Source organism: Lemur catta, chromosome 2, assembly GCF_020740605.2.
Source record: "Lemur catta isolate mLemCat1 chromosome 2, mLemCat1.pri, whole genome shotgun sequence".
NCBI classification, from domain to species: Eukaryota; Metazoa; Chordata; class Mammalia; order Primates; family Lemuridae; genus Lemur; species Lemur catta.
The window spans coordinates 17,569,034-17,596,691 of record NC_059129.1 but is presented as its reverse complement, the minus strand read 5'-3'; the positions used below and the strand labels follow the sequence as shown (position 1 = coordinate 17,596,691).

The 27,658-nt window shown below is 53.8% G+C and overlaps 2 protein-coding genes across 3 annotated transcripts in view; one reads left to right on the top strand and one right to left on the bottom strand.

Moving 5' to 3' along the window:
• Positions 1–6,370, top strand: part of NSMCE1 (NSE1 homolog, SMC5-SMC6 complex component) — a 32,149-nt gene extending 25,779 nt beyond the window's left edge. The window contains exons 6-8 of the mRNA XM_045542835.1: positions 4,612–4,728; positions 5,548–5,668; positions 6,129–6,370. Coding sequence (XP_045398791.1) covers positions 4,612–4,728; positions 5,548–5,668; positions 6,129–6,208 — 318 coding nt within the window. The 3' untranslated portion in view covers positions 6,209–6,370. The remainder of the gene's footprint in view (positions 1–4,611; positions 4,729–5,547; positions 5,669–6,128) is intronic.
• A 3,319-nt stretch (positions 6,371–9,689) lies between these two features.
• KDM8 (lysine demethylase 8) lies at positions 9,690–26,555 on the bottom strand. Of its 2 annotated transcripts, XM_045542832.1 has the most exons (8): positions 26,410–26,555; positions 20,915–21,444; positions 18,872–19,038; positions 17,668–17,800; positions 15,059–15,103; positions 12,643–12,792; positions 11,581–11,673; positions 9,690–11,489 (listed from the first exon to the last, which is right to left on the bottom strand). In XM_045542832.1, the coding sequence occupies exons 2-8, from the start codon at positions 21,410–21,412 to the stop codon at positions 11,325–11,327; spliced, it is 1,251 nt and encodes a 416-aa protein (XP_045398788.1). In that variant the 5' UTR covers positions 21,413–21,444; positions 26,410–26,555; the 3' UTR covers positions 9,690–11,324. The 2 variants fall into 2 exon arrangements, with proteins under 2 accessions (XP_045398788.1, XP_045398789.1); XM_045542833.1 differs by lacking the exon at positions 15,059–15,103.
• Between the last annotated feature and the right edge of the window lie 1,103 nt (positions 26,556–27,658).

The following is a 27,658-nucleotide window of genomic DNA, read 5'->3' as shown; positions in this document are numbered from 1 at the left end:
GGGATTCAGGCTCTGGGATCGAGCCTCTGGCCCGTAGACTGTGAGGCAGAGTGTGGTTCAGTTCTTAAGAGCATAGCTCTAGCGTCTGACCTGGCTCTGAACCCTGGTCTAGGTGACCTAGACTTCCCCATCTGTAAGAGGGGGATGGTAGTATCCCCCACCTCTGGGCATTTGGGTGGATGGAGCAGGAGTGAGAATGTAGTAAGGTGTGCATGGTGTTGGCTGCCTAGCACCGGAGGAGGCTGGCTGAGGAATTGTTGTTGTTACCTGGCTGTTGTTACCATTGCTGTTGCTATCAGCAGCGTGCTGCCCAGGGCCAGTGCTCCAGGTTCTTTCACTTAGGCAGTGGCCCTTAAGGAGCAAAGAGGAAGTGCAGACAAACTTCAGGAGGGGGCTGTGGAGAGCTGGGAAAGGCCCGGAGTACAGATTCAGTTTCTAGATGCTGCCCACCCCCGGGTCTAGTCCTACTGATTGCAGCAGAACAAATGTTTCAGTTCTTTTTCCACAAAAGGCACCACTGTTTTCAAGAAGCCTGGGCCTGACAGCTCGGTGTTGGCCAAGTTTACCACAGCTGTGCCTCCCCACCCCCGCGGCCCCCCCCAAATGCCTGTGCCCCCCCTGTCTGTTCAGGATGCGCTCACGTCGGCCCTCCACTTCCTTGCTTGGTGGTTAGACTTCCGGCTGGAGACTGCTGCTTGTGGCTAAAGAGATTATTCACTTCCTTTGCAGGGAGAGCTTGCCACTGGGTTTTGTGGTAGTTGGTGCTCTAAGTTACTGATTTCTTTATGGAGTGGATTCACCCCGGCAACCTGACCTGCACTCACTTTCTGGGGTACTTGATGGGAGGAAAATGCGGGAGAGGTTCCTGGGGATGAGGGCAAGGCTGGGGGCTCCTGGTCTGTGCCCACATCTGCCAGGCATGTTCACGTGTGTCCTGTCCTCGAATCCACCTGCTGCCCTGTGATGGGTTCATACCTCAGGTTTTAGCTGACAGACTGCAGCTTAGTGGTCTGGGTGATGTCTAACACCCTGAGAGTAGCAGAGCCAAGTTCAAGCCCTGGCCTGGGGACTGAAGCTCCCTATCAATGGCTTTGTCATAGTTTCTCTTCATCTCTGGGGTGTAGTTGGCAATAGAGAATGGTCTCACGTGACGCAGGTTATGACTGACTGTTTTCTCTTGTGGTGCAGTCTCTCTTCAGGCCAGTCTGTTTAAGGCCAGGACTGTTTCATCGTTGGCCCCTGTTGCAGATGTAGTTCCTGGCATTGTCGGTGCTCAGTAAATGCCTGCTGAATGGATGATTAGACAGGGGGATGAAGTTCCAGAGGGCCAGGGTTTAAGACCTGCAGAAAAATGGTACAAGAAATACCTGCTCATTGTAGGAAGATTAGGAAATGTTGATATGCATCTAGAAACCCATTGAAGTCAACTGTTATCCCAGCTTTTAGAGCTAAGGGCTCTCTCATCCCAGTTCATAGCCCTTTGCAACTGTAATTTAGAGCGCTTATCTAGCTTACACTGACATCCTCATGTACAGCTCACAGGGTGTGTGCCCAACTTTAGCATTAGATTTTCCCTTTGCCCAGCCCTTTGCTGCCTGGAGAGACAGGTGACAGAGAGGAAAGGCCCTGCCTCTGTCTGTTGGACTGAGCTTTGGATCTGGGCTCAGCCCCCTTGTGCTTTCCTCAGTAACATGGACGTGCTGGCACCGCCTTCTTCAGGGTGGCCCTGAGCTCCAGAGAGAGTGGAACAGGTTCTGGGAGCTGCTGTGGGAGGGGTTGTCACAGCCTTGGTGCCAGGCAGTCCCGTAGGACTCCTCTTATTGACTGTTTGGCCCTCAGGTGCCCTCACATGGGCAGAGGAACAAACTTGGTGGGGAGGGGTGGGGAGTGAGAGACACCTCCAGATCCCCACCACCTCTGGCAGATGGCTGCTGGTCTCTGAGACTGTGCTTCTCACCTGAGGATGAGGATATTGGTTGCTCCCAGGTATTTTTCATGAAGGCCCCAGTGCTTTCTGACCTGGATGGGCTGGTGAGAGTTGCCCTGAGATCTGTTACACTTTGGAGGAGCCACTGTGGGGTGGGGTGCTAGCTGGTCCCCTGACAAGCCTTCCTGGGGGCAGCACCTCTAACAGAAGGACCACGTCTGAGATTCTGATCCTCAGCCTCTCAGAAATGGGACTTTCCATAGGAATAGCTGGGTACCCGCTGACTGGGGTCATTCTAGGTGAGTCTGTCACCCCAGGGACACCTCATGGCTGGAGAGACTATGGCTTGGCATGGCAGTGCTGAGGCAGCTGCCAGTCTGCGAGGAGGCCCTGGGGTGGAGGGTGGTCGGATTGTGAGGAGGCCTCTGAGAGCAGGCGTGGCTCATCGGAGCTCAGGCGCCCGCTAACTGGCTGAATGAAGCCCCACACACCCCAGGGACTGCACGTCTTTAGCCTTGTGTTATTGCCAGGCCTGGGAGATCACTTGAGCTGTGGTCTTCTTTGGAGAACTAGGAAACCCCACTCCCTGATGGGCCGCAGAGCACTGAGTGGGGTCGTGAACCATAAGCCTTGGGCACAGTTTCAGGTACATGTAGGTGTTTAGTAAATGTGGCTGGAGCCTGAATTGGAACTTGATCACCAGAGCACTGGACATTCCTCCTGGGCATCAGCGCATGGTCTGCTTAATCTTCTCTCAGATGCTTATCACAGGACTGCCAAGTACTGGGCCCCACACCAGACGCTGGGCACACAGGAGTGAGCAAATCCAGACCTGACTGCTGCTCTCATGGGGCTTGCAGCCTGCTGGGGGAGCCTGAGATCAGTCACACAGTTATCTCGTTGAAGTAGAGTTACAGCTGGGAAGGAAACATGATTTTAAGTCAACTTTAACTGGCCCTCAGCTGAGGACATGACAGTTGAGCTGAAGGTTGTGGAGGAGTTAGCGGCGGGTTGGGTGGGTAGTCAGCCTGTGCAAAGGCCCTGTGGCCAGAGGGGTCATGGTGTGCGCCAGTAGTCGAGGCCAGGGTGATCTGAACACGAAGACCATGGGCAGAGTGGACAAGGTGGGCCTGCCAGATGGCACAATGGGGACTTGGCTCTTCAGCCCAAGGATGGTGGGAAGCCCTGGAGGATTTAGGCAGAGTGACAAGGCTGGGCTTGTTCTGTAGAGGTCACATTGCTGGTGGAAAGAAAGGTCAGGGAGAGCAGTTAGGGGCAGGTGAGGGTGGAACAGGGTGGTGGCCGTGGGGACAGAGTGTACGATGGATTTGGTAGCTTTCGAGAAGGAACCAGTCACACAGCACTTGAAGGGGCACAAAGCCTTTGTCCACACAGTGACAGCCATGATGCAGGACACCAGTGCCTGGTGCTCCAGCCTTCCTGCCTTCCTGAAACCCACGCAGCCTGCCCTCTCAGGCACCTTGCAGTCACTGCCCCAGCTCTCCGACTCCACATCCATTTATTTGCCCATGTCTCCCTCCAGTGGTCACCTGGCCTCTCCACTGGTGGCCCAGAGTGAACGCACTGAGCCCAGATCACACAAACACTATCCTTCCATGCGCATGGTGGGGATGGAGGCAGGAACACAGTGGAGGGTGTCTAACTGTCAGAAATTTTACAATAAGCTCTTGCTTGTTGTAGAAAATAGCAGAAAAGGCAGTGAGCACTTAGGGAAACTCAGCAGGCTTCTGTCCTCAGTGGCGCCATCTCCTGGCCAGGCCTGAGCCCTCTCCCTCCCATCCGGACCCCCTCAGGCTTGCCTATGTCCAGCCTCTAACCTCCATGCTGGGACCTCCCTGCTGCCCTCCAGGGAAGACGATCAGACGGTAACGGCAGTGCTTAACAGGCCACATCCTGATCCCTTAGCTGACGCTGATGAGGCAGAATTGACTTGCATGGGTTCCCATGACATTTGCCTCCCTATGGGTCTCCCTCAGTCCTCCTCTCTCCTGAGTTGGCAGTGGGGTTGGCCGGGGCAGCCAAATTGTTGGTGTGCTTCCTGCCTCTCCCAGGCTTTTCAGGCCGTGTGTCGTGTGGGCTGTGCCCAGAGGTGGGAACCAGGAGGCCCAGCTTTGCCTCTCTGTGCTCCTTCCAGCTTCATCTGTCTGTAAAGTGGTGTGGCTAGACGTGATCTCAGATGGTCCCTATGGAGGCTGCAGGCAGCAGTGCTGGGAGGCCCTGGAGATGCTACTCTTGGGGAGTGGGGTGGGGTGTCTGAGGGCAAGGAATGGAAGCAGTGGGTTTACCTGCAAGGAGACTGTCAGCCTTTGTGGGCCTCAGTGTCCTTACCTGCAGGAGGACTCTGACAGTGCCTCATTTGGGGTCTCGGTGCTGATAGAGTGGTCATGTCTGAAGGCACAAGCAACGTACCAAGAAGGTGCAGGGGTTGGGGAGCCTCGCTTCCATTGCCTTTTAGGTCTTTGTCGCAGTTTCCCTTGCTGAGGCTCTGCAAGGGCACATGGTTCACTCTGGTTGGTTGGGGCTGGTGGAAACCTGCAGGGGTGAAGAGCATCCAGACCTTTGTGTCTGCCTGGGCTTTGGCCTGTGGGATGGCAGAAGGGGACAGAGGTACTGAGTGGGGAGACAGCCTGGCTGAGGGTAGCCACTTCCCTTTCTCCCCGCAGAAGGAAGGGGAGTTCACCCTGCATGGCCGGGCCATCCTGGAGATGGAGCAGTACATCCGGGAGACATACCCGGACTCCGTGAAGATCTGCAACATCTGCCACAGCCTCCTCATCCAGGTACCCACGGGGCAGGTTGCGCCCATTCCCCAGGGCTCAGCCCTCCACCACTGCCAGGACGTCCCCCAGTAGGGGCGGATGGAGGCCCTCTCCCCGGATGTGTCCGAGGACGCTGCTCCCACTCTGCCCATGTGGCCGTGCTGCCTTTCCAACTCCCTGGCTCCGTTGTTCTAGTCCAGGGCTCTCGCTTTGTTTATTTTTCTCCAGAAAGGCTCTCCTGTGTCTTTTGTATAACTGCAGTTTTGTGATGAACATCTTTCTATGTCGATTGTTGTTTCCTGAGTCATCTGTTTTACACTGATGCTTTGCAGGGCTTTACAGCCATTTAACCAGCACTGGACACTTGTGTCCTTCTTTTTGGTTTTTATCATTTTGTAATTTTTTCTTTTTGTGATTGCAGTTGCTATGATGGGCCTCTTTGCACATGTATCCTTGGGCACTTGGTGATTATTTCTTTGAGTTGAATTGTTACAAGTGAAATTTCTGGGACAAAGTGCACATTTTTTTTTAACATTTCTGAGCCATGTTGCCAAATTGCCTTCTGAAAGCTGTGGCTGTCTGCACCCACCTGCAGGTCTGAGTGCAGGAGCCTGAGAGCTGCGAGGGTGGCCTTGTGAGCCTTCAGCTTCTTCCGCTGTGGTCATTTGTTCAGAATTCTTTAGTAAAACCCATTGTACTAAGGACATCGGGATTATCCGTATGAATTTGGGGCCTGGAAGACAAAGCTTTCGCCTGCCGGCCATTTTCCTCACAGCTGCTCTGGGGGTTTGTGGAACTTGCAGGCTGTATGAGCTCCATGGTCAGCCCTTCTTGTTTCAGGGTCAAAGCTGCGAAACCTGTGGGATCAGGATGCACTTGCCTTGTGTGGCCAAGTACTTCAAGTCGAATTCTGAGCCGCGCTGTCCCCACTGTAACGACTACTGGCCCCATGAGATCCCAGGTACATGGTCCCCAGGCACCCACGAGCTGGGCTGGGCTAGCAGATCTCAGTGCCTGGACACAGGAAGCCCTTGGAGATGCGAGTGCTCCAGAGGGGGTCTGTGTCAGCAGCCCGATCCCACAGGGGGAAGCAGCTGCTGTAGGAAGTGAAGGCCGACTCCCACAGTTCCAAGGGGCTCTCTAGAATGCAGCAGAAATTCTGATACACGCGGGCATCTGTCTGGCAGCTGTCTCCAGAGGGGCATGTGAAAGCAGCACCCGCGGCTCCCTCAGTTTGTTCCTTTGTGAATGGGGACAATTCCACCTTCCTCACAGGCTGGGGAGGAGGGCTAGCAGTGAAGAGTGTTAGGGATGTAGGACAGAATCCTTGGCACAGGAAACGTAGCTGTCGACTGAGCCAGTGTCCCTGTGCTACCAACCCCCGCCATTCACTGTGTCTTCCTGGCCTTTTCTGTACACAGAAGTCTTTGACCCTGAGAAGGAGAGGGAGGCTGGCATCTCCAAATCGAACAGAAGGTCCTTGCGGTCCAGGCAGCATTAGCTGCTGTGCCCTGCTGAAGGGCCCATTGCCTGGGTGGCCTGGCCACAGCCCTGCCCGGAAGAGGGCATCAGTGTTTCACATGTTACACAAATCACCTCCTTGTTCTTTACATTCATTGTTAACAAGTTTGGAATAAAACTCTTATGAGTTGTTGCATCTTCATTCTGTGGTCTGGAGCCTCTGTGTATGCGGTTTTTCTCCGTGGCCTTTCCTTCTTTCTTGGAGTTCAAGTGATGACTCAGAATCCTTGGTTTGGGCTCCGGCAGGCAAAGCCAGAAGAGCCTCTCCTGCAGGACAGTGCCCTGTTCCAGAGCTACTGCTGGCCTAGAGCAGCTCACTGTCCTTGCCCAGGGTGGCTTTGCCTTCAGTCCCAGCTTAGCTCACTTGTCCTGTCAGGACCTGGCCAGCCCCAAGCCTGGACTTGTGAGCCTTAGCCTTGGCCTTGCCCTCTCCAGCTCCCTGCAGTCTGGACCCTCTTCTGGCCTGAGATGCCACTGGCCTAATGTGCAGGTGACTGGCAACCCTGCCTGTCCAGCAGCTCCAGCCTAGATGCTGGCTCCCTCAGCCCTCCTGCACATAGTCGTCGGAGGTCCTGTACAGCTGCTGCTCCAGGACGATCTTAGAGACCCACGGTGGGCTCCTGCCCCACTGTTGAGGGTGCAGTGCTTCCTTCCTCCGACTTCTCGCTGGAGCCTTTGTCGGTGCTCCCCGTGCTGCGCGCTGTGCCCCCCGGTGTGCTGCCTTTCCTGGCTGCCCTTAGGTCTTGGCAGCCTCTCACCTCTGCAGTGCTCAGTCCTGTTCTCTGCGCTTCCTTGGTCCTCACACTTGCTGCACTGTTAGAATTCCCTGTCTCCCTGCCTCTCGTCCACTCCTTTAGTCGTGACAGAAAGGCCAACTCAAACTGGCTTGAACAAGGAAGGACTTGGCCAGAGGGGCCTTCAGGAGGGGCTGGGTCTAGCAGTTCCAGGGACGTCACCAGGCATCCATATTTCCGCCTCTGATCTCACTGAGCTGGCCTCCTGCTTGGGGCCTGCAGGTAGTTTCCCAGGCAACCCAGACACTTGCTTCATGGTAGCAGAACGGTTGCCCTGCGTCCAGGCCCCACGCCCCAGTGTCAGGAGGAGGGGTGGCTCCCATTCAGTGGCTCCCCATGCCCCAGGGAGCATTCTCACGGCTCCAAGTTCTAGTGTGGACATCGCGGAGGTGGGGAGCGGATACTGCAAATGCACTGGGAAGTCAAGCTTGCCCAGAGCCTTGGGCGGGGCAGTCCCTCCCAAGCTGCGTGGCCAAGTGAGCAGGGGCTTCTCCCTAAGCAAAGTGAAGGTGCTGTCACCAGGCAGGGGAATGCTCTGTAGGCACTGAATTGCTGGGGTGGCCTCCCCCATGTAGCAGGGCTGCTTTGCCTTGTTCAGCTCCATAAACCCAGTGCATGGCGGGCATCTGGGGCACGGTCAGTGATGGCACCTGCAGGGGGCTCACCCTCCCAGACCTGAGTCCAGGCCCCTGAGCCCCTCGCGCCCACCTCCCCGTCAGTAAGGTGGCCTGGGACCCGCACAGGCCTTCATCAGTGGGCAGACAAGCCCGCTGGTAAGTCCGGTGGGCGCCCTGACTCGGTGGGGAGTTCGGTCAGCGTGTCGGGCAAGTAACAGAAGCCTCAGCAGCTTAATCAGAAAGGGGTTTCCTGGAAAGGTATGAGGTGGCCCGTAGATGTGGCAGGAAGGCAGAACCAGCCGAGGAAAGATGGACCTTGGAATCGGATTCTGGTCGGCCTGACCGATTCCTCAGTCACGAAGGTTTCCTCTTCTGTGTTCCTCCCATCCGACAGGGGACATTGGCTTGAGGCAGCCAGGCCTTGATCAGTGTGTTAATGAGAGTGGCCTGCACTGCAGGCTTTGGAGGCACATGACATTACGGATGAGCCACTTGCCAGCTGTGGCTCAGGCAGACGTGGGGCCTGCCAGTGGGAATGGATGGGATGGGGACGGGCGGGGCCCTGGAAGCTGGAGCCACAGCCGCCCATCCCTCGGCTGGGGAAGGGGTGCAAGTCACACTCCAGGGCCTGTGAGTCATGGCTCCTCTGCAGCCACAAAGCTGTCATTTCTCAGGAAGGGTGCACGCGCCAGGCATGGTAGCATTCCTATTTTGTGCCTCACTACCTTTAGTGGCATTGCTAGCTGGTATAAATTCTTCATATGAGAAATTAGGTAAATAACTATTAATAATGGCAGAGAGGGGAATTAACAATCTCCCTGCAAGCTGCTGACCAGGGAGCCGAGCCTCCTCCACTGCTTCTTGTTTGTCCCTCCCTGCACGCCTGCTGCCTCCAGCATTCCACTCACTGGAGTACCATGGCCTCCTCGTGGGCCCCATGGTCTGCATGTCCTCCCCCATGCCAACAGCTAGCTTTCGAAAATGTGGATTCTGATGATCTTTGCTCAAACGCTGAGGCCCCCAGACCTATGTGATGAAGGTCAAATTGCTTGGCCTGGGCATGGAGGGCATTAGTGGCTGGGGTTCCAGCTGCCTACCACCACCTGCCCACCCCCTTGTTCAGGTGCCCAGGGTGGGCGTGCAGCCCGGTGCCAGGCACAGCAGCCGTTCCAGTGGCTCTGGGTTGCACCAGAGGTGGGCAGAGGGCCCTGGCCTGGCCAACCGGAATCTTCCTTGGGGTTTCTTGACTGGGCTGAAGGACAAGCTGCAGGTCCTTCAAAGATACAGAGTTGAGCCCCCTGGGGAGAAGGCCTGGTTTTGAAAGGGGAGAGAATGAAGCCAGGCAGACATGAGTGCGTAGCCAGAGAGGGAGAGGAGCTGGGTGGGGGCCTGAAGCCTGGGCTCCCCCTGCAGCACCTGCAGTTCTGGGAGCACCCCCGGCACCCTTCCTGCTATGGGAGCCAGTGTATGTGTTTCATTTGTTTTTGCTTGAACTAGTTTAAGCTGGATTTCTATCACAACCAAGGGAGTCCTAGCCCGCCTGGCCTCAGGGGCCTGCAGTCTACTCCTGTTGCATATTTAATTGCATCTTTTACCACATCTCTCACCTACCCTGGGCTCCAGCGGTCCCCGCTCTCCATGCAGTTCCGTCTGCCACAAGGCCCACTCCATCTTGCTGGCAATCCCTGCACATCCTTCCAGATCCAGCTCTGGCCTCTACTTCCCTCGTCCCACCCTTCCTCCCACTTAGCGTGGCCACCTCACACGGCTTCCCGTCCTGTAGCATTTCCCACACCCAGGGATGTGATCACCAGGGACGAGCCATCTCCCGCCAAGGGCTGAGTGCTCCCCGACCTCTGGGGGTACGTCCTGCTCTCTCCCTGGTACCTCCTGTGCTGCCCGCAACAGGCAGCAAGGAAATTTTGCTGGAACAAATGATTTTTAACATAAAATTATTTTTTCCTGCTTGTGTAATTGGAAAACATTTGATATTATAGAGAAAGAAATATTAAAGAGAATCAAACATCCACAGTCTTACTATTGGCCTAAACATACCCACAATTTATTTGGAGCATTTTCTTTGGGACACACACATATATACACCCGTGTGGTCATGTGTGTACATGGCACACACACATGCAGGTAGCATCTGAATGTAGTTTTACTCAACATGACACAGCATTTCTTCATGACTTTAAGACTTCGAAGTATTCAAAGCAAAATAATATTCCTTCGCACTGATGGGCCGTTTCTTACCAGCACGATTCAGGATGTCTCCAGTTTCTTGTTATTACAGATGGTGCCACGATGACATCCTGCACGTGCATCCTTGCCCGTCTTCCTGCTATCTCCTTAGGACGGGTTTCCAGCAGTGGGGTCACGAGACCCCAAGGTATGCACGAATGTTCAAGGTTCTGGGTTTTTACAAAACTCCAGCCGGGCTGAACTTGCACCAGCAGGACATCCCACCCTCTGCTACGCTGGGTGTGAGAGCTGGAAAGATTCTGGCCAATTTGGTAGGTATCTTTGTTTCAATTTGTGTATCTTTGAGCATTAGCCAGTCATAATATATATATATATTTAGCTTCATTAGGTTCTAAATGTCTTCTTTTGTGCTTGGTTTGGAAGGAATTACTCTTCACCTCACGGTCACTTGGTGTGATGGATGTTGTGGAACTCCAGAGAACACTGTAGAAATGTCTGATCTGTGGTTCTCCCATCCAGTGGGGAGGGGCTTCCCGCTGTGGCGGACATGCCTGGCTTTAGGCAAAGGGCTGGCGAAAGTCTTAATAGCCAAAACATAAACAAAACAAACCAGTGTGTTTTGTTTACAACCAAGTTTACAGATGCCCAAGCCCGGGTCTCTCCCTGGCCTAAGCCTCCCCCAAAGAGTAGTTACTCCTGGGGGACAGCATCTAGAAGGGGATGAGGGGGGTTCTAGGTGCTGGCGATGGTCCTGTTTCTTCACTGGGGAACCCGCTACTGGGTGTGTGCACAGTGGAAAATTCATCTAGCCAGAGACCTACATGTGCCTCTGCAGGCAGGTTAACTGTCAGTAATGAGATGACATGAGGGTGCCACCACCCAGCGGTGGCGGCGGGGAGCTCCTGAGCATGCCAGTGAGGACTCTCCCCTCCCCCTGCTGTGGCCCCTCCCTCCAGTGTCTGTGGGCTGCAGCGTCCCATAGGCTCAGTCACGGTGAGGAAGGATGTGAGGGTCAGTAACGGGATTAGCAACAGCAGCTAAGGTTCCCGCAGCAGCAGGGCGCTGCTGCCGCACACGCGCCACCTCCTGAGCCCTCCTTTCCAGATGGAGACACGGGCACAGTGGAGTGAGGTGTCTTGGCCAAATCATACAGCAGTTAAGCAGCGAGGCTGGGTTTAAGGGCAGCAGCTCGCGCCAGAGCCTGTGTCGCATCCCTGCACGGACCGCCCGCCTGCTAGACCTGTTAGGCCTTCCGACGCTGCAGCCTCATGTGCCCGGGACGTCCTTCCGGGGCTCTGCACGCTCTGCGCCTGCCCCGTGACGCAGCCCAGCCCCCTGGGCAGGGACGGCTTCCTCAGGGCACAGGTTCAGTTGTGCTTGTGCCTAGACTTCGAGACTTCTGCCCAAATTGGGCAGAGCAGGGGACGACTGAATTGGTGACGGCTGTTTGCCTCTTGGGTCCTTTCAGCCCTCACCCTGGCTATGACCACCAAAAGCTGACGGAGAAACTCAGGTCCAGAGCCCGCACGTAGTGCCAGTATTTAACTGGGATAAACAGGATCTCTCCCGGGGACAGGACGCAGGACTGGAACGGGGCCTCGGTAAACTTGGGGAACTTCTCTACGTCGGGGTTCTCCACGTCGACCTGAAGAAAAGCAAAAGGAGCCATGGTCTCCAGGGACAGCTGGGGGAGGCGGGGAGGGTCTGCAACGTCATGCTGGGTGCCACATGCCCACCTGGCTCGTGTTATCAAGCAGGTGTGTATCGTGAGGATACAAAGCCTCTGACTCCTGCGGCGAGTACAGCCGGACATATTTCCTCCCTAGCACCTGGGAAGAGAGAGACCCCATCAGTCGCCTGGCGGCCTCCCCGTCTGCTGCTGCCCGTGCTGGTCTGCAGGTCCCCGGACCCCACACCCTCCCTCACCCCTGCGCCTTTCCACATGCTGTTCCCCGCACCCAGCCCACCCTTCCCCACCACACACATGCTTAGAGTTCCCAGTGTATGTTTTCCTTCCGAATATTTTACAAATCAGTAACTTCCCTAGCAGAGCCAACAATAATGCAGCACTTAATGTGCCAAGCACTGTTTATGCGCTTCCTGTATATTAACTTGTTCAAGCCTCACGGCAACCCTCTGGGGTGGTTTATCTTCATCCCCATTTCACAGGTGAGGAAACTGAGGCAGACAGGCTAAATGAACTGCCCAAGCTCACACAGCTGACAGGTGACAGAGCTGGTGTCCGTGCCAGGCAGGCTGGCTCCCGAAGCCCAGCTCCTGGCCTCTCTACTGCACTGCGTCTTTGGACGGGTTGGCTGGGCTAGAATGTTATTTATCAAACCGCTCTCTCTGCCTACGAAAAGCAAGGTGGTCTTACAACAGTGGGGAGAGGCCCCTCCCCTTGCGGCAAACGCATCTGCGTCTCTGCCCAGGTCTCAGCAAGACCATCCGGTGGCTGAGAAAGCTCCTTCCCCGCCGGCCCTCCCTATTCGGAAGCTGGTCCGGATGGATGGCGGGCAGGGGGAGGGCAGGGGGCGACCTGGGGCGCCGTGCCAGGCGCTTCTCCGTCTCCTGAGAACGCTCCTCTGCCTGGGGACCTCAGGGTGAGTGCGGTCCAAGAAGCCACTTCTGGAAGCAGCCCTGACTGGAGAGAGGGTCTTACCCCAGGCCTGGCACCATTTCTCAGTTTTTATTTTTGTCTACATTCCTTTCAGTGGCTCTTATTTTTCAGGAGCCTGGTATTTAAAGGTAGGTGATGTATGGCCAGCACTCGGCTGGGCCAGGAGCAGGGAGAAGACCTGGGCCAGGAAGTTCTGCTGTGGATCCTGATGGAGTGGGGAGACGGTGCCTTGGGGACCAAACCAGGCATTAATGGTGATCTCTTCCTCCTCCCCGTCGCCCAGGCAGCAGTAGTCGGGGATGCTGATGTCCTGCCTCAACTCCGGGATCTGTGGGTGTCAGAGCAGACAGGGGAGGTTGAGACCAGCCTGCAACATACCAGACCGGAGTCACCTGTCTATCTGACAGAGGACTCAGATACACGCTACAGCCATACGCATATTTTAGTGGATAGGAATTTTAAAAACAATTTAAAAAACAAGTATCAGTAGGGAAGAGTTATAATTTTGTTTCCTTTGAAAAAAAAAAAAACCCTTACCAGTGCTTTATACTTAAAAATAAGCCACCCTGTCATTTTCTAAAGAGTTAAACGTATTTAAAAAAATCAAATTGAAGAAAAACGAAAAGAAAATGGGATTGAGGCCAGGCCTGGTGGCTCACACATGTGATCCCTTTGGGAGGCTAAGGCAGGATTGCTTGAGGCTGGGAGTTCGAGGTCAGCCTGGGCAACATAGCAAGACCCTGCCTCTACAAAAAATTAGAAAATTAGCCAGGTGTGATGGGGGGTACCTCTAGTCTTAGCTAGTCAGGAGACTGAGGGCAGGAGGATCACTTGAGCCCAGGAATTCGAGGTTACAATAAGTTACCATCTGGCCACTGCACTCCAGCCTGGGCAACAGAGTGAGACCCTGTCTCTAAACAAGAAAAAAAGAAATGAGACTGAATACTTACTAAATCTCCGGAGAGGAATATCTTCCAAAATTTACTAATGGTAAAGAAATCACAACTCGTACATTTTATATAAATTAATGACTATAAAGACCAACAAACCAGGGAACTTACTTGAATGAGGGATTAATATACAGACTTCCTACCAACTAATACGGAAAGTGCTAAGATCTTGATACATAAATGACACATAATCAAAGAACAACCAGATAATACAGAAAAACAAATTACATATAAGGAAGGGCTTCAGTCTCATTAGCAAATAAACCCAAATTAAATCAACAATGAGTCACTGTTTCCCACTAATCAAATAAGTGAAGACTGAAAATGCGATAAGGCCTTGCGGTGGTGAGGATGTGGTGACAGGGACGCTCCCGGGCAGGGCTGCCGGGGGCACCGGGTGCTGCAGCTACTCGGCGCGTGGCAACGTGGACGCGTCTCACAGGGGACACGCAGCCTAGCTCAGCGGGGAAGGGGCCGGGCTCCTCGGTGACCAGTGTGGCTCCAGGAGGAGCTAGGGGCCTCAGGGATGAGGCCAGGGCTCACGGAGGGACACAGGGCACGCGTGGGCTCCCCTGTCTCGGCCACCAGCAGGGGTCTGCGGTGATGAACACGGAGGACAAGTCGGTGTGGGAGAACAGCAGCCACTCTGTCCTGCTAGTGTTTCCGTACCCCCCGCTTCCCTCCCCAGCTCCCCACGCCCCAGGCACCCCAACATCTTTTTGAGAGAGTTCCTACAACAAACACATGGATTCTTGGCTTCCTACTTTTAGAAGCCCAGGGTGGGCACAGAGCATTTGTTTCCACGCGGGCAGAAACAGGCTGGGCACAGCCTCCGCCTGGTGAGAAAGGCAGTGGGGTGAGACAGCTTCCCCTAAGTCTCGAGCATGGGGTGATCTTGGAGGTACAGCTGGGGTGGGGCGCTGGCGGCCTGGCCTTCTGTGGAAAGAACCAAGGGCTCAGAACCCTCAGCAGGCACCATGGTTTACCTCCAGGGTTGAACCCACCAGAGTGGGCCCCCAGCCCTCACCCCCCAAGCCGTCTGGTTTCTGCACAAGACCATGGTGGGCCCAGGGGCATTTCTGAAGCCTCAGAGGTACGAAAATGGTTGCCAGTGGGGCTTGGGCCTTTGTAGAGTCTGTGCTACCAGCCGGAAGGGGCAGCCCTGCTGTGCCCCACCATGGGGGTCTCAGGCCTGGCCAAGACCACACCAGACACGTCCCTCCTGGCTTCCCCAGCTTCATCTATCAAGAGTTTTGGGTCTTGAATCTAGGAGTCACCCTGACTGCCCCCTTCCCCTCCAGCCCACATGTCCACCCAGGTCCAGGGGCCAGCAGTTCTCATGTGCCGTGAACACGGCACCTGCCCGGGCATTACCTCTCCTTGGGCCACTGCAGCAGAGGGCCCGTCTCCCTCTGCCACAGCCACCCCCTTCGAGTCATCCCTGAACAGCGGCCAGTGATCCTCAGAGCACGGACAAGCCCCTGCATTTTTTGTCGCGTCAAGAAAACGACCCTTTGTCATCCAGGCCCTGCCTACTTCGCAGGCCTCACCTGCTACCTCCCCCCTCAGCTCCTGCCCTCTCGTGTCAGAGCCTGGGTGGGGTGAGGGGTGGGGGAAGGACAGAGAAGCGTAGCTCAGACTTACCTGGTCAAAGAGCTGATGCTGAGCAAGGTAGCCGATGTCCTTTGGCTAATCCACAGGAGGAGAACCAGAGGTGACAGGGAAAGCCTGTTAGTCATGACAGATGCCCTCTGGCATGTTCCCGCCCCAGCCCTAGCCCGGCCCCAGCCTGCCACCAGAGGACGGCCCTCCAACTCCATCCTACGTGGTCCCCTCCTCTGATCCAGGGCAGACGTGACCAGCACCCTCAGGGGCAGGGCTGGGCTGCAGGGCAGGAGACTCAGGATCTGGCACTGCCCCTGCCACCCGGGGTGCCCTGAGTGAGTCACCCTGGCCCCTGAGGCTGTCCCCTCAAATGAAAAATGAAGGGGCTGCAGACACATGAGGGTCTGTTTTTAATGGGATCATACTATATGTATTACTTTGCAATTTGCTTTTTTCATTTAATGATATACCATGAATATCTCTTCAGGTCAATGCATACATATCTGACCCATTCTTTTGAGGGCTACATAAGGTTCCCCCAACAGGACACATCATTATTAATTCAACTATCTCCCTATTGGTGGACATTCCGGTTGTTTTGCCAAAGCATCTCAGTAAACAGCCTAATATATGGGTCCTCATATTTATGTAGTATAGGCTTCCAAAAGTAGAAAAATTGAGTCAAGGGCATGCATATTTTAGATTTCAATAGCTCTGCTAGGCTATTTTCCACAAAGTTCGATCATTTGTACTCTCACCAACAATCGACGTGAGTACCCGTCTTCCTACATCTTTGCCTGCACTGGGTGTTATGCTTTTGTGGAATCGTTTGCCCCTCAGTGGATGAGAGGACGCGTCCTTACAAAGAGGGCCCCAAAGCTGAGTTTCCAGAGCGGACAGGCCTCTGAGCAGCTCTCCCCTTTGATGAGCTCTGAGGTAAAACAGCTTGAAGGGAGACGAAGGTCCCTCTCTAGGGTTCCCCAGAGGCTTTCTGGGTTTCCGCCCTCTCCTTCATTCCAGAACGTCCCTGACGCTTCACAACACGCGAGCCCCTGTGCTGAGCACCGGCACAGCCCGCTCTGCCGCAATCGCCACCCTCACAGATTTCCTGCATGGGGACGTTAACCGCGGGCTGGCCAGGCCGTGCTGCGACCTTTACCTGTTGTAATCCTCATGACGATGTGATGGATTAGGCATAACAACCTCCGACTAACTAACCCAGAGACACGACACTGAGGATGGGAGAGGCCAAGTAACCAGCCACGGCCGCAGCAGCAGGGGACAGAGCCCACTCAGTGCTGTGCTGCTGGACGCCACAGCCACCGTCCCCTGTTCTGTGCACGCCCCTCTGGCTAGGCATCCCCGCTCTGGGAGCCCGGCTTTTCCTGCAGGGGGCGACAGCCAGGGCCTTCCCAGCCAGGTTTATCCCTAAAGGCATAGGTGGACATGGCACCTCCAGCCAGGGGTTCCTCTCCCGGGCCTCCAGGTAACAGTGGGCTGAGCAGAGGGGACAGGTTAGGGGAGGAGTGCGCGGGGCTGCAGGGAGAGCTGCCTGTGAGCACTGACAGAGGAGGGGGAGTCAGGCTGAGAGGGCTGAGGGGCAGGGGCTCCAGGTTACGATGCTGACAAGGCTGATGGGGCAACTCCTAGCTAGCACGGTCGCTGATCTGGACTCTGTGGCAATTCCACGATTAAATCCGATCAGAACCTTCCTGGGCCCGGGGCTGCCAGGGGAGTGTGTAAAAGTCCGCAGAGCACCTACACCCACTCTCGCGCTGTGATGGGCCAGAGACCCATCCCCCTGGGGGTCTGTGCCCCCGCTACAGGCTCCGCTGGTCTCAGCCCACGGGACGGTTCAACCATCTCCACACCCCGCCCCGGCTCTCAGGAGGAGGAAGCCACCCGCCACCCTGTCAAGGATCGGGAATGCTAAAGCGGTGCTGCTGCTCTGGGAATCAGGCTGGCGGCTGGTGCTTCAAAAAGTTAAACACGGGGGTTGCCGTGTGACCTGGCGATGCCACTCCCAGCACACGCCCGGAAGAAATGAAATGTGCGTCCACAGAAGCACTCGCACGAGAGCGTTCACGGCAGCACTTTTCACACGAACCGAAGAGTGGAAACAACTCGAGTGATCCACGAGGGACGGACAGAACGTGGTGACCCACACGAGGGAGCACTGCCCTGCCGTAAAGGGGAACGACGCCCGGACACATGCCACGGCAGGGTGAACCTGGATAACACCGTGGGAAGTGAAAGAAGCCAGACACAGAAAGCCGCCTGTTGCATGACTCCGTCTACATGAAATGTGCAGAACTCACAAATCCACAGAAACGGAAGGCGGATCACGGGTTGCCCGGGGATGGGGGCAGAGCAAATGGGAAAGGATCATGAATGAGTGTGGGGTTGCTTCTGGGATGATGAAAATGTTCTGGAATTAGATAGTGGCAATGGTTGCATAATCTTATGAATATGCTAAATACCACTGAATTGTACCAGAAAAAGGGAACCGGAAGTGAGTCCCCGTCTGGCCTGCCTGGCGGCCTGGCCGTCCCACTGACCACAGACTCACACTGCAACGCACGGAGGGATCTGCCCAGACGCGCCACGCTCTCCCCCGTGGGCATTAGGGGAAGGAGCCCGCAACACACCTCGTTCACGATGTACTTGCTGATGAACTCGCTGACGGTCATGAGCGTCTGGGACCACTCCTCGTCTGTGTACCTGGAACCCACTTCCACCGGGACGGTGCGGCAGCCAGCGACCTCTTGGATATACTCCAAACTATGAGAGACAAACGCACTGTCACTGCTGACACTTGCTGGAGATGGTGCTAAGTGTGTTCTCCCTGTGGCTCCCCTCAATCCTCATAACACCTCATGGCGTAGAGACTGATGTTACCCCCACTTCACAGATGAGGAAACCCCGGCACAGAGAGGTGCAGTCACCTGCCTGAGGTCTAGGGCTAATACAGAGCGCTGCGTAGCTCTGCAGGTCGATCCAGTGTATCTGGGCTGCCGGCCGCTCTATTTCCCTGCTGGCCAGGAGCCTCCTAGCTTCTCTCTCTGCTCATGTTGTTCCCGACTGGGCAACCTTCTGTGAGCAAACAGTGGGCAGCCCAGGGGTGAAGCACGTGGGCTCCAAACTCCAAGCCTCATCGGTTACAGACCAGGGGACCTTCAGCAAGTCACTCAACCTCTCTGAGTCCCTGTCCCGTGGGAACCAGGGGGGGATCAGGTGACATAGAACATGGCGAGTGCCTGTCCTGGCGCCTGGTCCGCAGTAGAACGAAGGCTTGCTGTGGGGACGGGGCCTGCAGTCGGTTGGAATCCCTCCACACACAAGCCCGGTGGCAGCCCCTCCCTCCTCTAAACTCCTCCAGGTCAGCCTGACTCGTCCACCTTCCTCGAGAAACACCTGTTTCCAAAACGAGGCATAGCTGCGGCACCACGGCCACTTTCCAGCTGCCTGGTCACATCTCCCAGCTGTAAATCTAGCACAAGAAGCCATGGGAGGAAGGGGCTGTCTCTCAGGTTACTTCCCAGCTTAGCCGCAGGGCCTGGTGCAGGCCCAGGGAATTCCTAAGATCCTGCAAAATTGCATAATAGACTTACCCTAAGACTGCCACTTAGGGACTCATTAAGGAACAGCTTAGGGCAAGCTAGCTGTAGAAGGGAGAGTCTTACAACCTCTGGCATAAATTCAGAGGCCTTGCTTTTAATTCTTGTTTAACCCCTTGGCAACCAACCTTAAGGGCTGGTACTGCCGTGTCTGCACGTTGGACTGACTTGGGGACGGTGGGAGGAGAAATTCAGGGAGCCCTGGGGACCTCTCCGCCCTCCGGTGACCACCCACCTCCACTTCTTCATGCACGGCCAGTGGTCAGCCACACCTTCCAGGATCACAGGCCTCTGTGGGACCAAAAAGTGTTTCCGGAAATGCTCGAGGGACGGACAGCGAAGCCGGGGCACTGCTCTTTCTAACTTCAGATCTGGGATCGAACCGGGGTCATTCTTTGCTTTCTGTTTCAAATCAAAACAAAACAAAATGGCAACAACTTCAGAAAGTCGAAATCAGAGGCATTCCACTGGGAATTTGCTTCGGTGGTGGGACAGCTTTGGTGTCATTAATCACATCAGACGGCATTTATCACTATTACTGCTGCTACTACTATTTGCCCATTAGGAGCTCAAGGTGCTTCTTTGCTTTACCATTTCCTTAAAGGTGTTTGTTCAATTATAAAAGTAATATATTCTTTTCCCAGAAATTCGGCCATAAATTCTGCCATTTCTTCAAACAGGCCTGGCCATCCTGTCGGAAGCAGCCTCCCCGACCTCGCACCACCCGAGAGAAGAAATTCTTCTACCGCCTCCCTGGAACGTAAGCTCCAGGAGGGCAGGTCCGGGGCTGTTCTGTGCCGTATGCTCAGCCTGGCACATCCGGGCCATGGCTGGTGCTCGGAAAAGCTGCTGGGTAGACACCCCTCTTAGAGGCACAGGGAGGCCAAGACACTTGCCTGTGTCACACGCAGCGGGTGGCACTGTGGGACTTTGAACCCAGGCAGGCTGACTCCAGAGTCCCTGTTGCTATTAACACACCACCCCACACCAACAGGACCACCTTGGGCATGAAGCTGCCTCCGTATTCTCTTGGGACAGACTTGGTCGGGGATGGCAGTACAATCCCTGGGTCAAAGGAAACAGATATTTGTCCCTCTGTGTGTCTGTCCCGCCCTGTAAAAGTTCAACCAACGCACCATCGTGCCCTTAGCATCATGGTACGCTTGGCAACAGCGGTATCATCTAAAACCTCGTTTGCTAATTGAATAGCTAAAAATGGCTGGCTCACTGATTTTGCTATTTGCATCTCTTTTATATTTTTAACCAGAGGTGAGGTTGAACATTTTCCCGCAGGTTTGTTTAACAGATCTATTTCCTTCTCGCAAATACTCTGTTCGTGTTCCTGGTCTCTCTCCAGGGACTCAGGTTTTTTTCCCTATTGATTTATATAATTCCTTACATAATAGAGATATATTCACTCTCTGACAGATTTGCTGAAAATTTCTCTTCCCTGTTTGTAGAATTTCCTTTAATTTTGGTTACATGCATGTCTGTTGAATGACATCCATTTGCATTTTTTCTTATATAAAAATAATATTCATTGTAGCAAATTCTGAAAACACAGGAAAACATTTAGAAAAAGGTCAGAAACACCCCATAATTCCATCACCCGGCATCTAGCACATTCTTGGTCTTTTCTCTCTGGAGGTCAGTACACTAACTGCCATTTTTCGGATGAGGAAACTGAGGCTCAAAGGAGGTTGGTGACTTGCCCGGGGGTGTTTTGAGTGAGGCCTGCGTGTCAGCCCCGGGACTGGAAGCTTCTGAGCAAACCATGCTCTGGGGCTGGCGGGTGCTCGTTGGCACACGCACTCACATACCAGCAGGACCCGAGGGGCAGGACAGAGTGGCCCTGTGAACAGAACTCAGCTAGCCGTAGCGTCTCATCTAAACTCAGCAGCACAGGGACGGGGCAGCCAGAAAGCATCACCTTGCCTGGGTGATATTCAACAAGCAGACCAAGGAAAAGCTGAAAGGAACAGCTGGCTGCGGCTCTCGCCCACACAATCCCTCTAAGCTCTTTCTCTCGGGAACCACAAAGCTCCCCCCCTCCCTCTCTCCCGAAAGAGCATGGCTTTTGCAGAAACTGAAAAAAGATTTTTTCTTTTTTTTTACAAGATGGATAGAGTTGCTCCATTTCCAAAATCAATACAGATGCTATTTTCAGCGAGCGGGGTTGCATGCCGTGCGGCCTCGCCCCAGGGGAGAGCCGACTCGCTGTTTCCAGAACAGGGGTGTCGGATTGTTGGTGTGCTCGGTAACAATCTCGCCCAGATACCTTCGTGCTGGGCTGCTCCTGGGTTGAGCTGTGGGCAGGCCTTTTTCCAGAGCGGTGTGTCTGGAGGATGGCAGCGACTTTAAGGAGGATGTCCCCAAGGATGGCCGCCCCCATCAGCAAGCCCATGTCACAGACCCTCAGGGCTGCAGCCACGGTGGCGGCATCCCCAGGCACCCGGCAGAGACAAAGGGCTTTGAGAAGGCAGCCGAAGGCGTAGACCCGTCGCCAGTCTTTGTCCACGTCCTGCCATGGCCCCGTGTTGAGCTTCTCCCAGGAGTAGTCCAGGATCGCCTCGCTCGTCTGCAGACACTCGTCCCTGCTGCCCTCGTAGAAGAGCTCGGTGGCCTGCTGCAGCAACATCACCACACTCCTCTCCACTTTCTCGCTGAGGTCCAGCTTCAGTTCTTCTTTAGTGTCTGGCAGGAGGGCCCTGAGGGCCTCCCAGAGGGCACCCGCTCCTGCCAGGGGGTCTCCAGGATGGTGGGTGGCTTCACCCATCTGGTCCACTGCCAGCTCGGCTGGGCGAGTCCCTGCAGGGGGAAGAAACAGGAGTTCGAGACCAGGCACAGCCCCCACATCTCATCTGTAACAGCGTTTCAACAGTGGTCTTCTCTGCCAGGCAGAGGCTCCGTGAGGGCAGGGCAGGGCCCGCATCTATCTGGGGTCACCGCTGTATCTTCAGGGCCTGGCACAATACCTGGCACTCAGTGAGCCTTGGATGAATGTTTCTTCAGAGAGAAACGCCACGTACTGTCCTTCTCTGGAATGCCTCCAATACTCCTCCTATGCCTGGCAAACTCCTACCCACCCTTTAAAGCCCACCTTAAATGACCCCCTATGTCAAATATGCCAAGACTCTCAGACCATGTTTTGTGTTCCCACAGCCCTTGAGCTTCTCTTACAGCACTCGTCACCATGTACTGCAAATACCCACTCACACGTGTGTCTCTAACACCAGACCCTGGGCTCCTCCAGGGCAAGAACAGGTCTTATTTCTCTCTGTTTTCCTAGAGCCTAAAAGCAGAGTCAGGCTTATACTAAGCACTCAATAAAGGTATTGCAGGAATGCTACCTAAACTTCCCAGGAAGAAACCTGGAAATACATAAAACCTACACAAAAAGGAACAATGTCATAGTTGGTGGCCTGGGTATCATATACGGATGGCAGCCATTCCTGAGGAGTAAGTGCTAAGACGTGAATGGGCTCTACTGCTCACAGTTACGATGATCCATTTGTGCTACTCTGATCTAGGTATTATCCCAACGGCGGTTACATCCCCTGTGTCATTTGGTGCTAAAAGATAGGGACCATCATACTTTTGCAGAGAATGTTCTATGCTAGGGGTCAGCAAACTTTTTCTGGAAAAGGCCAGATATTAAATATTTTAGGCTTTGCAGGCCATATAGTCACTCTCACTACTACTTTGCCATTGTAGCGTGAAAACAGCCATACACCATATGTAAACAAATGGACATGGTTGTGTTCCAATAAAACTTTATTTACAAAAACAGATGGTGGGCCCCATGTGGTTTGCGCTATGTTCACCAAAATCTTTGTTCTCTTCCTGGGTACACAGTTAGACTACATTTTCCAGTCTCACTTGCTAGGAGTTAGGCCTTGTTTACTGTTTGCTGTAGCCGTAGGAATTGAATATTAAAATTTCCTCTGTGTTTTAGCCTCCCCTGGTGTCTTTGGGTTTCCCTAGAGACTTCTTCTTAAATAAGGTCTGAGGTCTCACTTGCAATGCAATGTGACCCTTCCAAGTTCTAGCTCATGGGGACGGCAGTGATGTCTGCCACTTCCAGGCCTGGCTGATAAACACCTCCCACCTCCTACACGATCCTCCACTTACTTCCCTTACCCACTGGCTGGAAGTGAGGGACTCTGAGGCTCTAGGGGACGACAGAGCCACAAGAGGAAAGGAAGTTGCTACTTGGGGAAGAGCTGCCCGAAGAGGCCACCCAACCAGGAATACCCATGCTGGTATGCTCCCCGAGCAAAAAATAAACTTGTACTGTGTTTAGCTGCCAGGTGTTGGTGGTTTTTGTTACAGCAGTTAGCCTGCCCTAATACAGTCACTTCTATTATTATTATTCCTAATAATAGCCCCCCAAAGACACCCACATCCTAATCCCCAGAACCTGTGAATATGTTACCTAACATGTCCAAAGGGACTTTGCAGATGTTATTAAGAATGGGGACCCAGGGCTGGGTGCGGTGGCTCACACCTGTAATCCTAGCACTCTGGGAGGCCGAGGCGGGTGGATTGTTTGGGCTCAGGAGTTCGAGACCAGCCTGAGCAAGAGCAAGACCCCATCTCTACTAAAAATAGAAAAATTATATGGAAAACTAAAAATATATATAGAAAAAATTAGCCGGGCATGGTGGTGCATGCCTGTAGTCCCAGCTACTTGGGAGGCTGAGGCAGGAGGATTGCTTGAGCCCAGGAGTTTGAGGTTGCTGTGAGCTAGGCTGACGCCATGGCACTCTAGTCCAGGCAAGAGTGAGACTCTGTCTCAAAAAAAAAAAAAAAATAATGAGGACCCTGAGATGGGAAGACTATCCTGGGGTATCTGGGTATGTTGACACTGCATGACAACCTTCCAGAGATGGGAGCTTCAGGACAGCTATGAGTTTGCTTTCAAAATGGCTTTTGAAATTGCCTCTGTATGAGCCACGTGAAACGGCCTCCCAAAAGGCCTCACTAAGCTCCTCCGAGGCCTTGTGTTTGCAGCATGAAGAAACCTTCCCCAATGAAGTGGTATGCTGGCCACCATCGGTCTTCTGGCCTGGTTCCACAGGCTTCCCTGAATCTCTCATGATTTGGCCTTTTAAATTAGTTGCCACATCAGCCTTCAGGAGAGGTGCCGATCCTAGTGTATGAAACATCTTCCAGAGTGGCATTGTGATCCATTTTAAAAACGGGCCTCCCTATAGATTGGGGCTTGTCTGAGGCCAGATGAAACTGGATTTTGTCTTAGTTTTACAAACCAGTTTTCCACAGTTTCTTTACACTACCATGGAAGTGTTCTGTTTGTTGTACCCATAACCGCGAAATGGCCTCACCGGAGACGGAGCCTTAGTCTGGCTGCGGGAAACACTTCCTCGCTGGCTGTGTCAAAGGGTCCTCCAGGGGTGCTGGCCTCATGTGCGCTGCGAGCAGCAGCCTTCACAGGACCGGCCGTCTGAGAGGGCGCCATCTGAGATGGCCTTCCTGGCAAGGTCAAGTGCAGACGACACGAAACTGCCTTTAATGACTGGCCTTGGGCTTTACAAATCAGCCTTCCAGCGTCCCCCACGGACTGGTCTGAGAAAAAGGCTTCTTGATAGTTGTATCAAGCAGTTTTCCGGAAGAAGAGACCAACCTGGGTGGCCTCATGGCCTTGCTTTATTGATTGGCTTCACAGAACTCCCCAGTGAACTGCCTTTTATAAAAGGTTATATTAAACAAACAGCCTTCCAGAGGAGGCAGTCAAGAATAAGATGCGTGATTTGCCAGTTTTTTGCAAGAGGAAAAAAAAAAGAAGAGTAAGATGTGCGACAGTCTTTCACAGTGGCACCGTAGACTGGCTTTTAAATTGGCCTCCCAGAGCGCCACATGAAAGGGTTCATTCTAAGTTGTAAAAACAGCCTTCTAGTAGTCAGGTGTAGGTGGGTTAACTATGTATCCTCTAAACCAGGATACTATATTAATTAATATTTATGCCTGGAAAAGCAAAAAATTGGGGCTATTCCAGGCAAACTGACACCTACACATAGGCCATGTGAAAAAGTCTGAGTGGCCTTGTACGTTCACTTTACAAGCCGGTCTCCCAGAACTCAACAGGTGTTGGCCTTAAAAGGGCTCTTGTTGGTCATAGGCTTTTTTTGAAGGGGGTGAGGAGTGTCAGATATAGAAACAGCCTGTGTGGTCTTGTGTCCTGGCTTTGCAAAGTGGCTTTCCAAAGTGCCACATGCACTAGCCTCATGACACCAGCCAGCAGGAGATCAGGTATAGGATGCACAAAACAGCTTTTCTCAGTGGACTTAATTCAGCCCCTAAAAGCTCCTTACATAATAGCTTGTCTGTTGATATGTGAAATGATCTTGGAAATGTGGTCAGATAAAGTTTGTACCAGAGGTACAGCTAACCTCTGGGTGGTTTTTGTCTTGGCTTTATAAATGGGCCTAAGATAAGCCTTATAAAAAAGGCTTCTTGTTGGTCATATTAAAAACACAAAGGAGCCAAGTAAAGGCTGCAGAGAACAGCCTGAACGGACTCAGGCCTGGACTTTGCACGTTCACCACCCAGAGTTCACCATGCAAACTGGCCTTCGATTTGCTGTTAGTAAACAGCCAAAGTGGCTTCCTGGTGGCTGTACTATATCGCCTTCTAGGAAGCCATTCACCGTTAGCCCGGGATTCTCTTAAGTTATTTTTAAACATCAGCCCCTCTAAAGCACCTCCCTGGGTAGTCCTTAAGCTGACTGGGGGAAACGGCCTCCCCAAGACCCTCACCATGGTTCAGAGGCTCTCAGGTTGGCCACTCTGAAAGCACCGTGCTGGCCATGCGGGTGCCTCCCAAAGGGGATTCCGGGATGGATCCGCCTGTATCTGGCCTCTGGGAACAGGCTGCCCACAGTTTTGTAATTTCTTCAATTTCACTGCAGTACCCCCCGGAACTTGTGCAAACTCAAGAGCTTCGCAAAACTTTTCAGAGAGATTTGGAACGTTTCCCAGGAATCTTTATTCAACCACACAAGGGTCCCTCTGGCTCTCTAAGGGCCATACAGTCAGTCTGGGGTCTGGGCCGCCGATGGGGCCCCAACACCTGCCCACATCCTGACCCTGGGCTTCCATTCAACAGTTCTGAGCACGGTGAGCCACTTTTGCTGGGAAACGCGACACCGAAGCTCAGCGTTAACGCACACCGAGCTACAAACACCCTTCCTTCGGGCGGCCCCACCGGGTCCCCGCGCACCCCACGCCAGCCTCCCGCCCGAGGGCTCGGGCCCTTTCCCTTCCAGCGCCTTCCGGGGCTGCGTTTCTCGCGGCTCACATTCGGGACCGCCGGCTCCACGGCTGCAGGCCGACGACAAAGGCCACGCAGCCCGGGGGCAACGGCTAGTCACCAACGGTGGACACAAACACAGCAGGAACATTAAAAACACACAAACGCACTATAATCGCACCCACACGACACCTACAACTGCGCAAGCGCACAACAGACTGCCGCGGGACCAGCCTCACATATGCGCAAAACGACTCCCATGAGAAGAGCACTGCGCAAGCGCAGGGCCTTTCCTCTGTTGGGTAGTGCCGCAGAGATGGAAGGCGGCCCGAGCTGCGTTCTCAAGGCGCATGCGCTGGCTCGAGCCGACCTCGGGCTTCCCAAGGCGCAGGCGCGACGCTGTCCTCTTCGCTCTTTGCCTCTTAACGTGACGCCTGCGCCGTCCCTCCCTCACAGCCGGGTCCCTCCACTCGAGTCCCGCCCACTCGAGCTGCTCAAACTGACCTCTCGCGTTCGGACGGTGTCAAGTCGCTTCGGAGCTGGCGACGACTAGTTGCGTTTGGTCGCAGAACTTGGAGTGTCCGCTCTTGAGGCGTCAGGCTAGCACGAGTATCGATCTCTCAGCGCTCGTCTGATCGCGTGCCTGAGGAGCGCCGAGTGACTGATGCAGCGGCCCCGCCCCCGCTTCCATTTTTAAGGCGGGAGGGTGGAGGCGACCCAGGGGCTGGCCTGTTCCCTCTGTGTCTTGTGCCACCCCGTGATGGGCAGAGCAGTTTACGTCCACCATTTAACCTAATCCCTGCAAGTACGATTATTAGTTCTCCCTGTTTTACAGATGTTAGGCCCGGAGCAGAGAGGGAGACACACAGGAAGCCTCATGTGTAGCAAATTGCTGTTTATTTTGAGCATCTGGGTGCAGATGGGTGGAGGCCGAAAAAGTGGTCCACGAGAGAAAATGGGAGAGCCTTGGATTTTATAGAGGGTTTTTCTGGGGGGAGTAAATCAATTCTTTTCAAACAATTGGGAGGGATAAGGAAAGTAAGTTCCCCTGTTGCATTTCATTCTTTTATCTCCCTAGGGGTCTGGCAAAAAACTATGTGCCTAATACACCCCTAGGAAGGGGAGAACGGTGGGTTTTATAGGACATTTGAATGGAAGTTTAGGGAGGGTGAATTATTTAAACCTAACAACAGAGAGGTAAACTGAGGCTCGGTGAAATAAAGTGGCACCTACTTGTACTTTTGGAAAGTCAACAGATCCAGAATTTGGACCCACGAGCAAGTGCGGCATGCAGGGCCATTCGGGTGAGATGGGCCTGAGTTGCAATGCCGAGTGGCAGGCAAGTGGCCAGGGGGCTTGCTTCTGCCACCTCCACCTTGGTGCTGAGAGCTGCAGGGCTCAGTGGGACCTCTGTGTTTTGAACACACTCTTCCTGTGGTGTCGAAATATGCAGGACTTTTGCAGCATTGAACAGCAGCAAGAGAATGTTATGTCATACTGGATTTGGAGTCTGAGTAGGAAACTAGCTTGCTCAAGGCCCGTTTAACAGATTAGTGGATTTTAGTTAATGTGTTAAAGCACTTTAAACATATTAAATCGTAGCTAACTATTATAATGATCATGATCATCTCCAATTGAGGGAGGGAGGAAGTAAAGCAGGGAAAGGTCTCATAACCCCAGGCTCATAGAGGATGCTGGTGTTTGAACACAGCAGTCACAGGTCCTGAGTCTACATGCTTACATGCCACACTAG

Excerpts from the sequence above, each read along its gene's own strand:
- KDM8 (XM_045542832.1), bottom strand. The coding sequence starts at position 21,412 with ATGGGTGAAGCCACCCACCATCCTGGAGACCCCCTGGCAGGAGCGGGT. Across the intron at positions 19,039-20,914 it reads AGGAGCAGCCCAGCACGAAG|AAAGCAAAGAATGACCCCGG; the intron begins GTATCTGGGCGA and ends GATTTGAAACAG. Across the intron at positions 12,793-15,058 it reads AGCATCAGCTCTTTGACCAG|ATCCCGGAGTTGAGGCAGGA; the intron begins GTAAGTCTGAGC and ends TGACACCCACAG.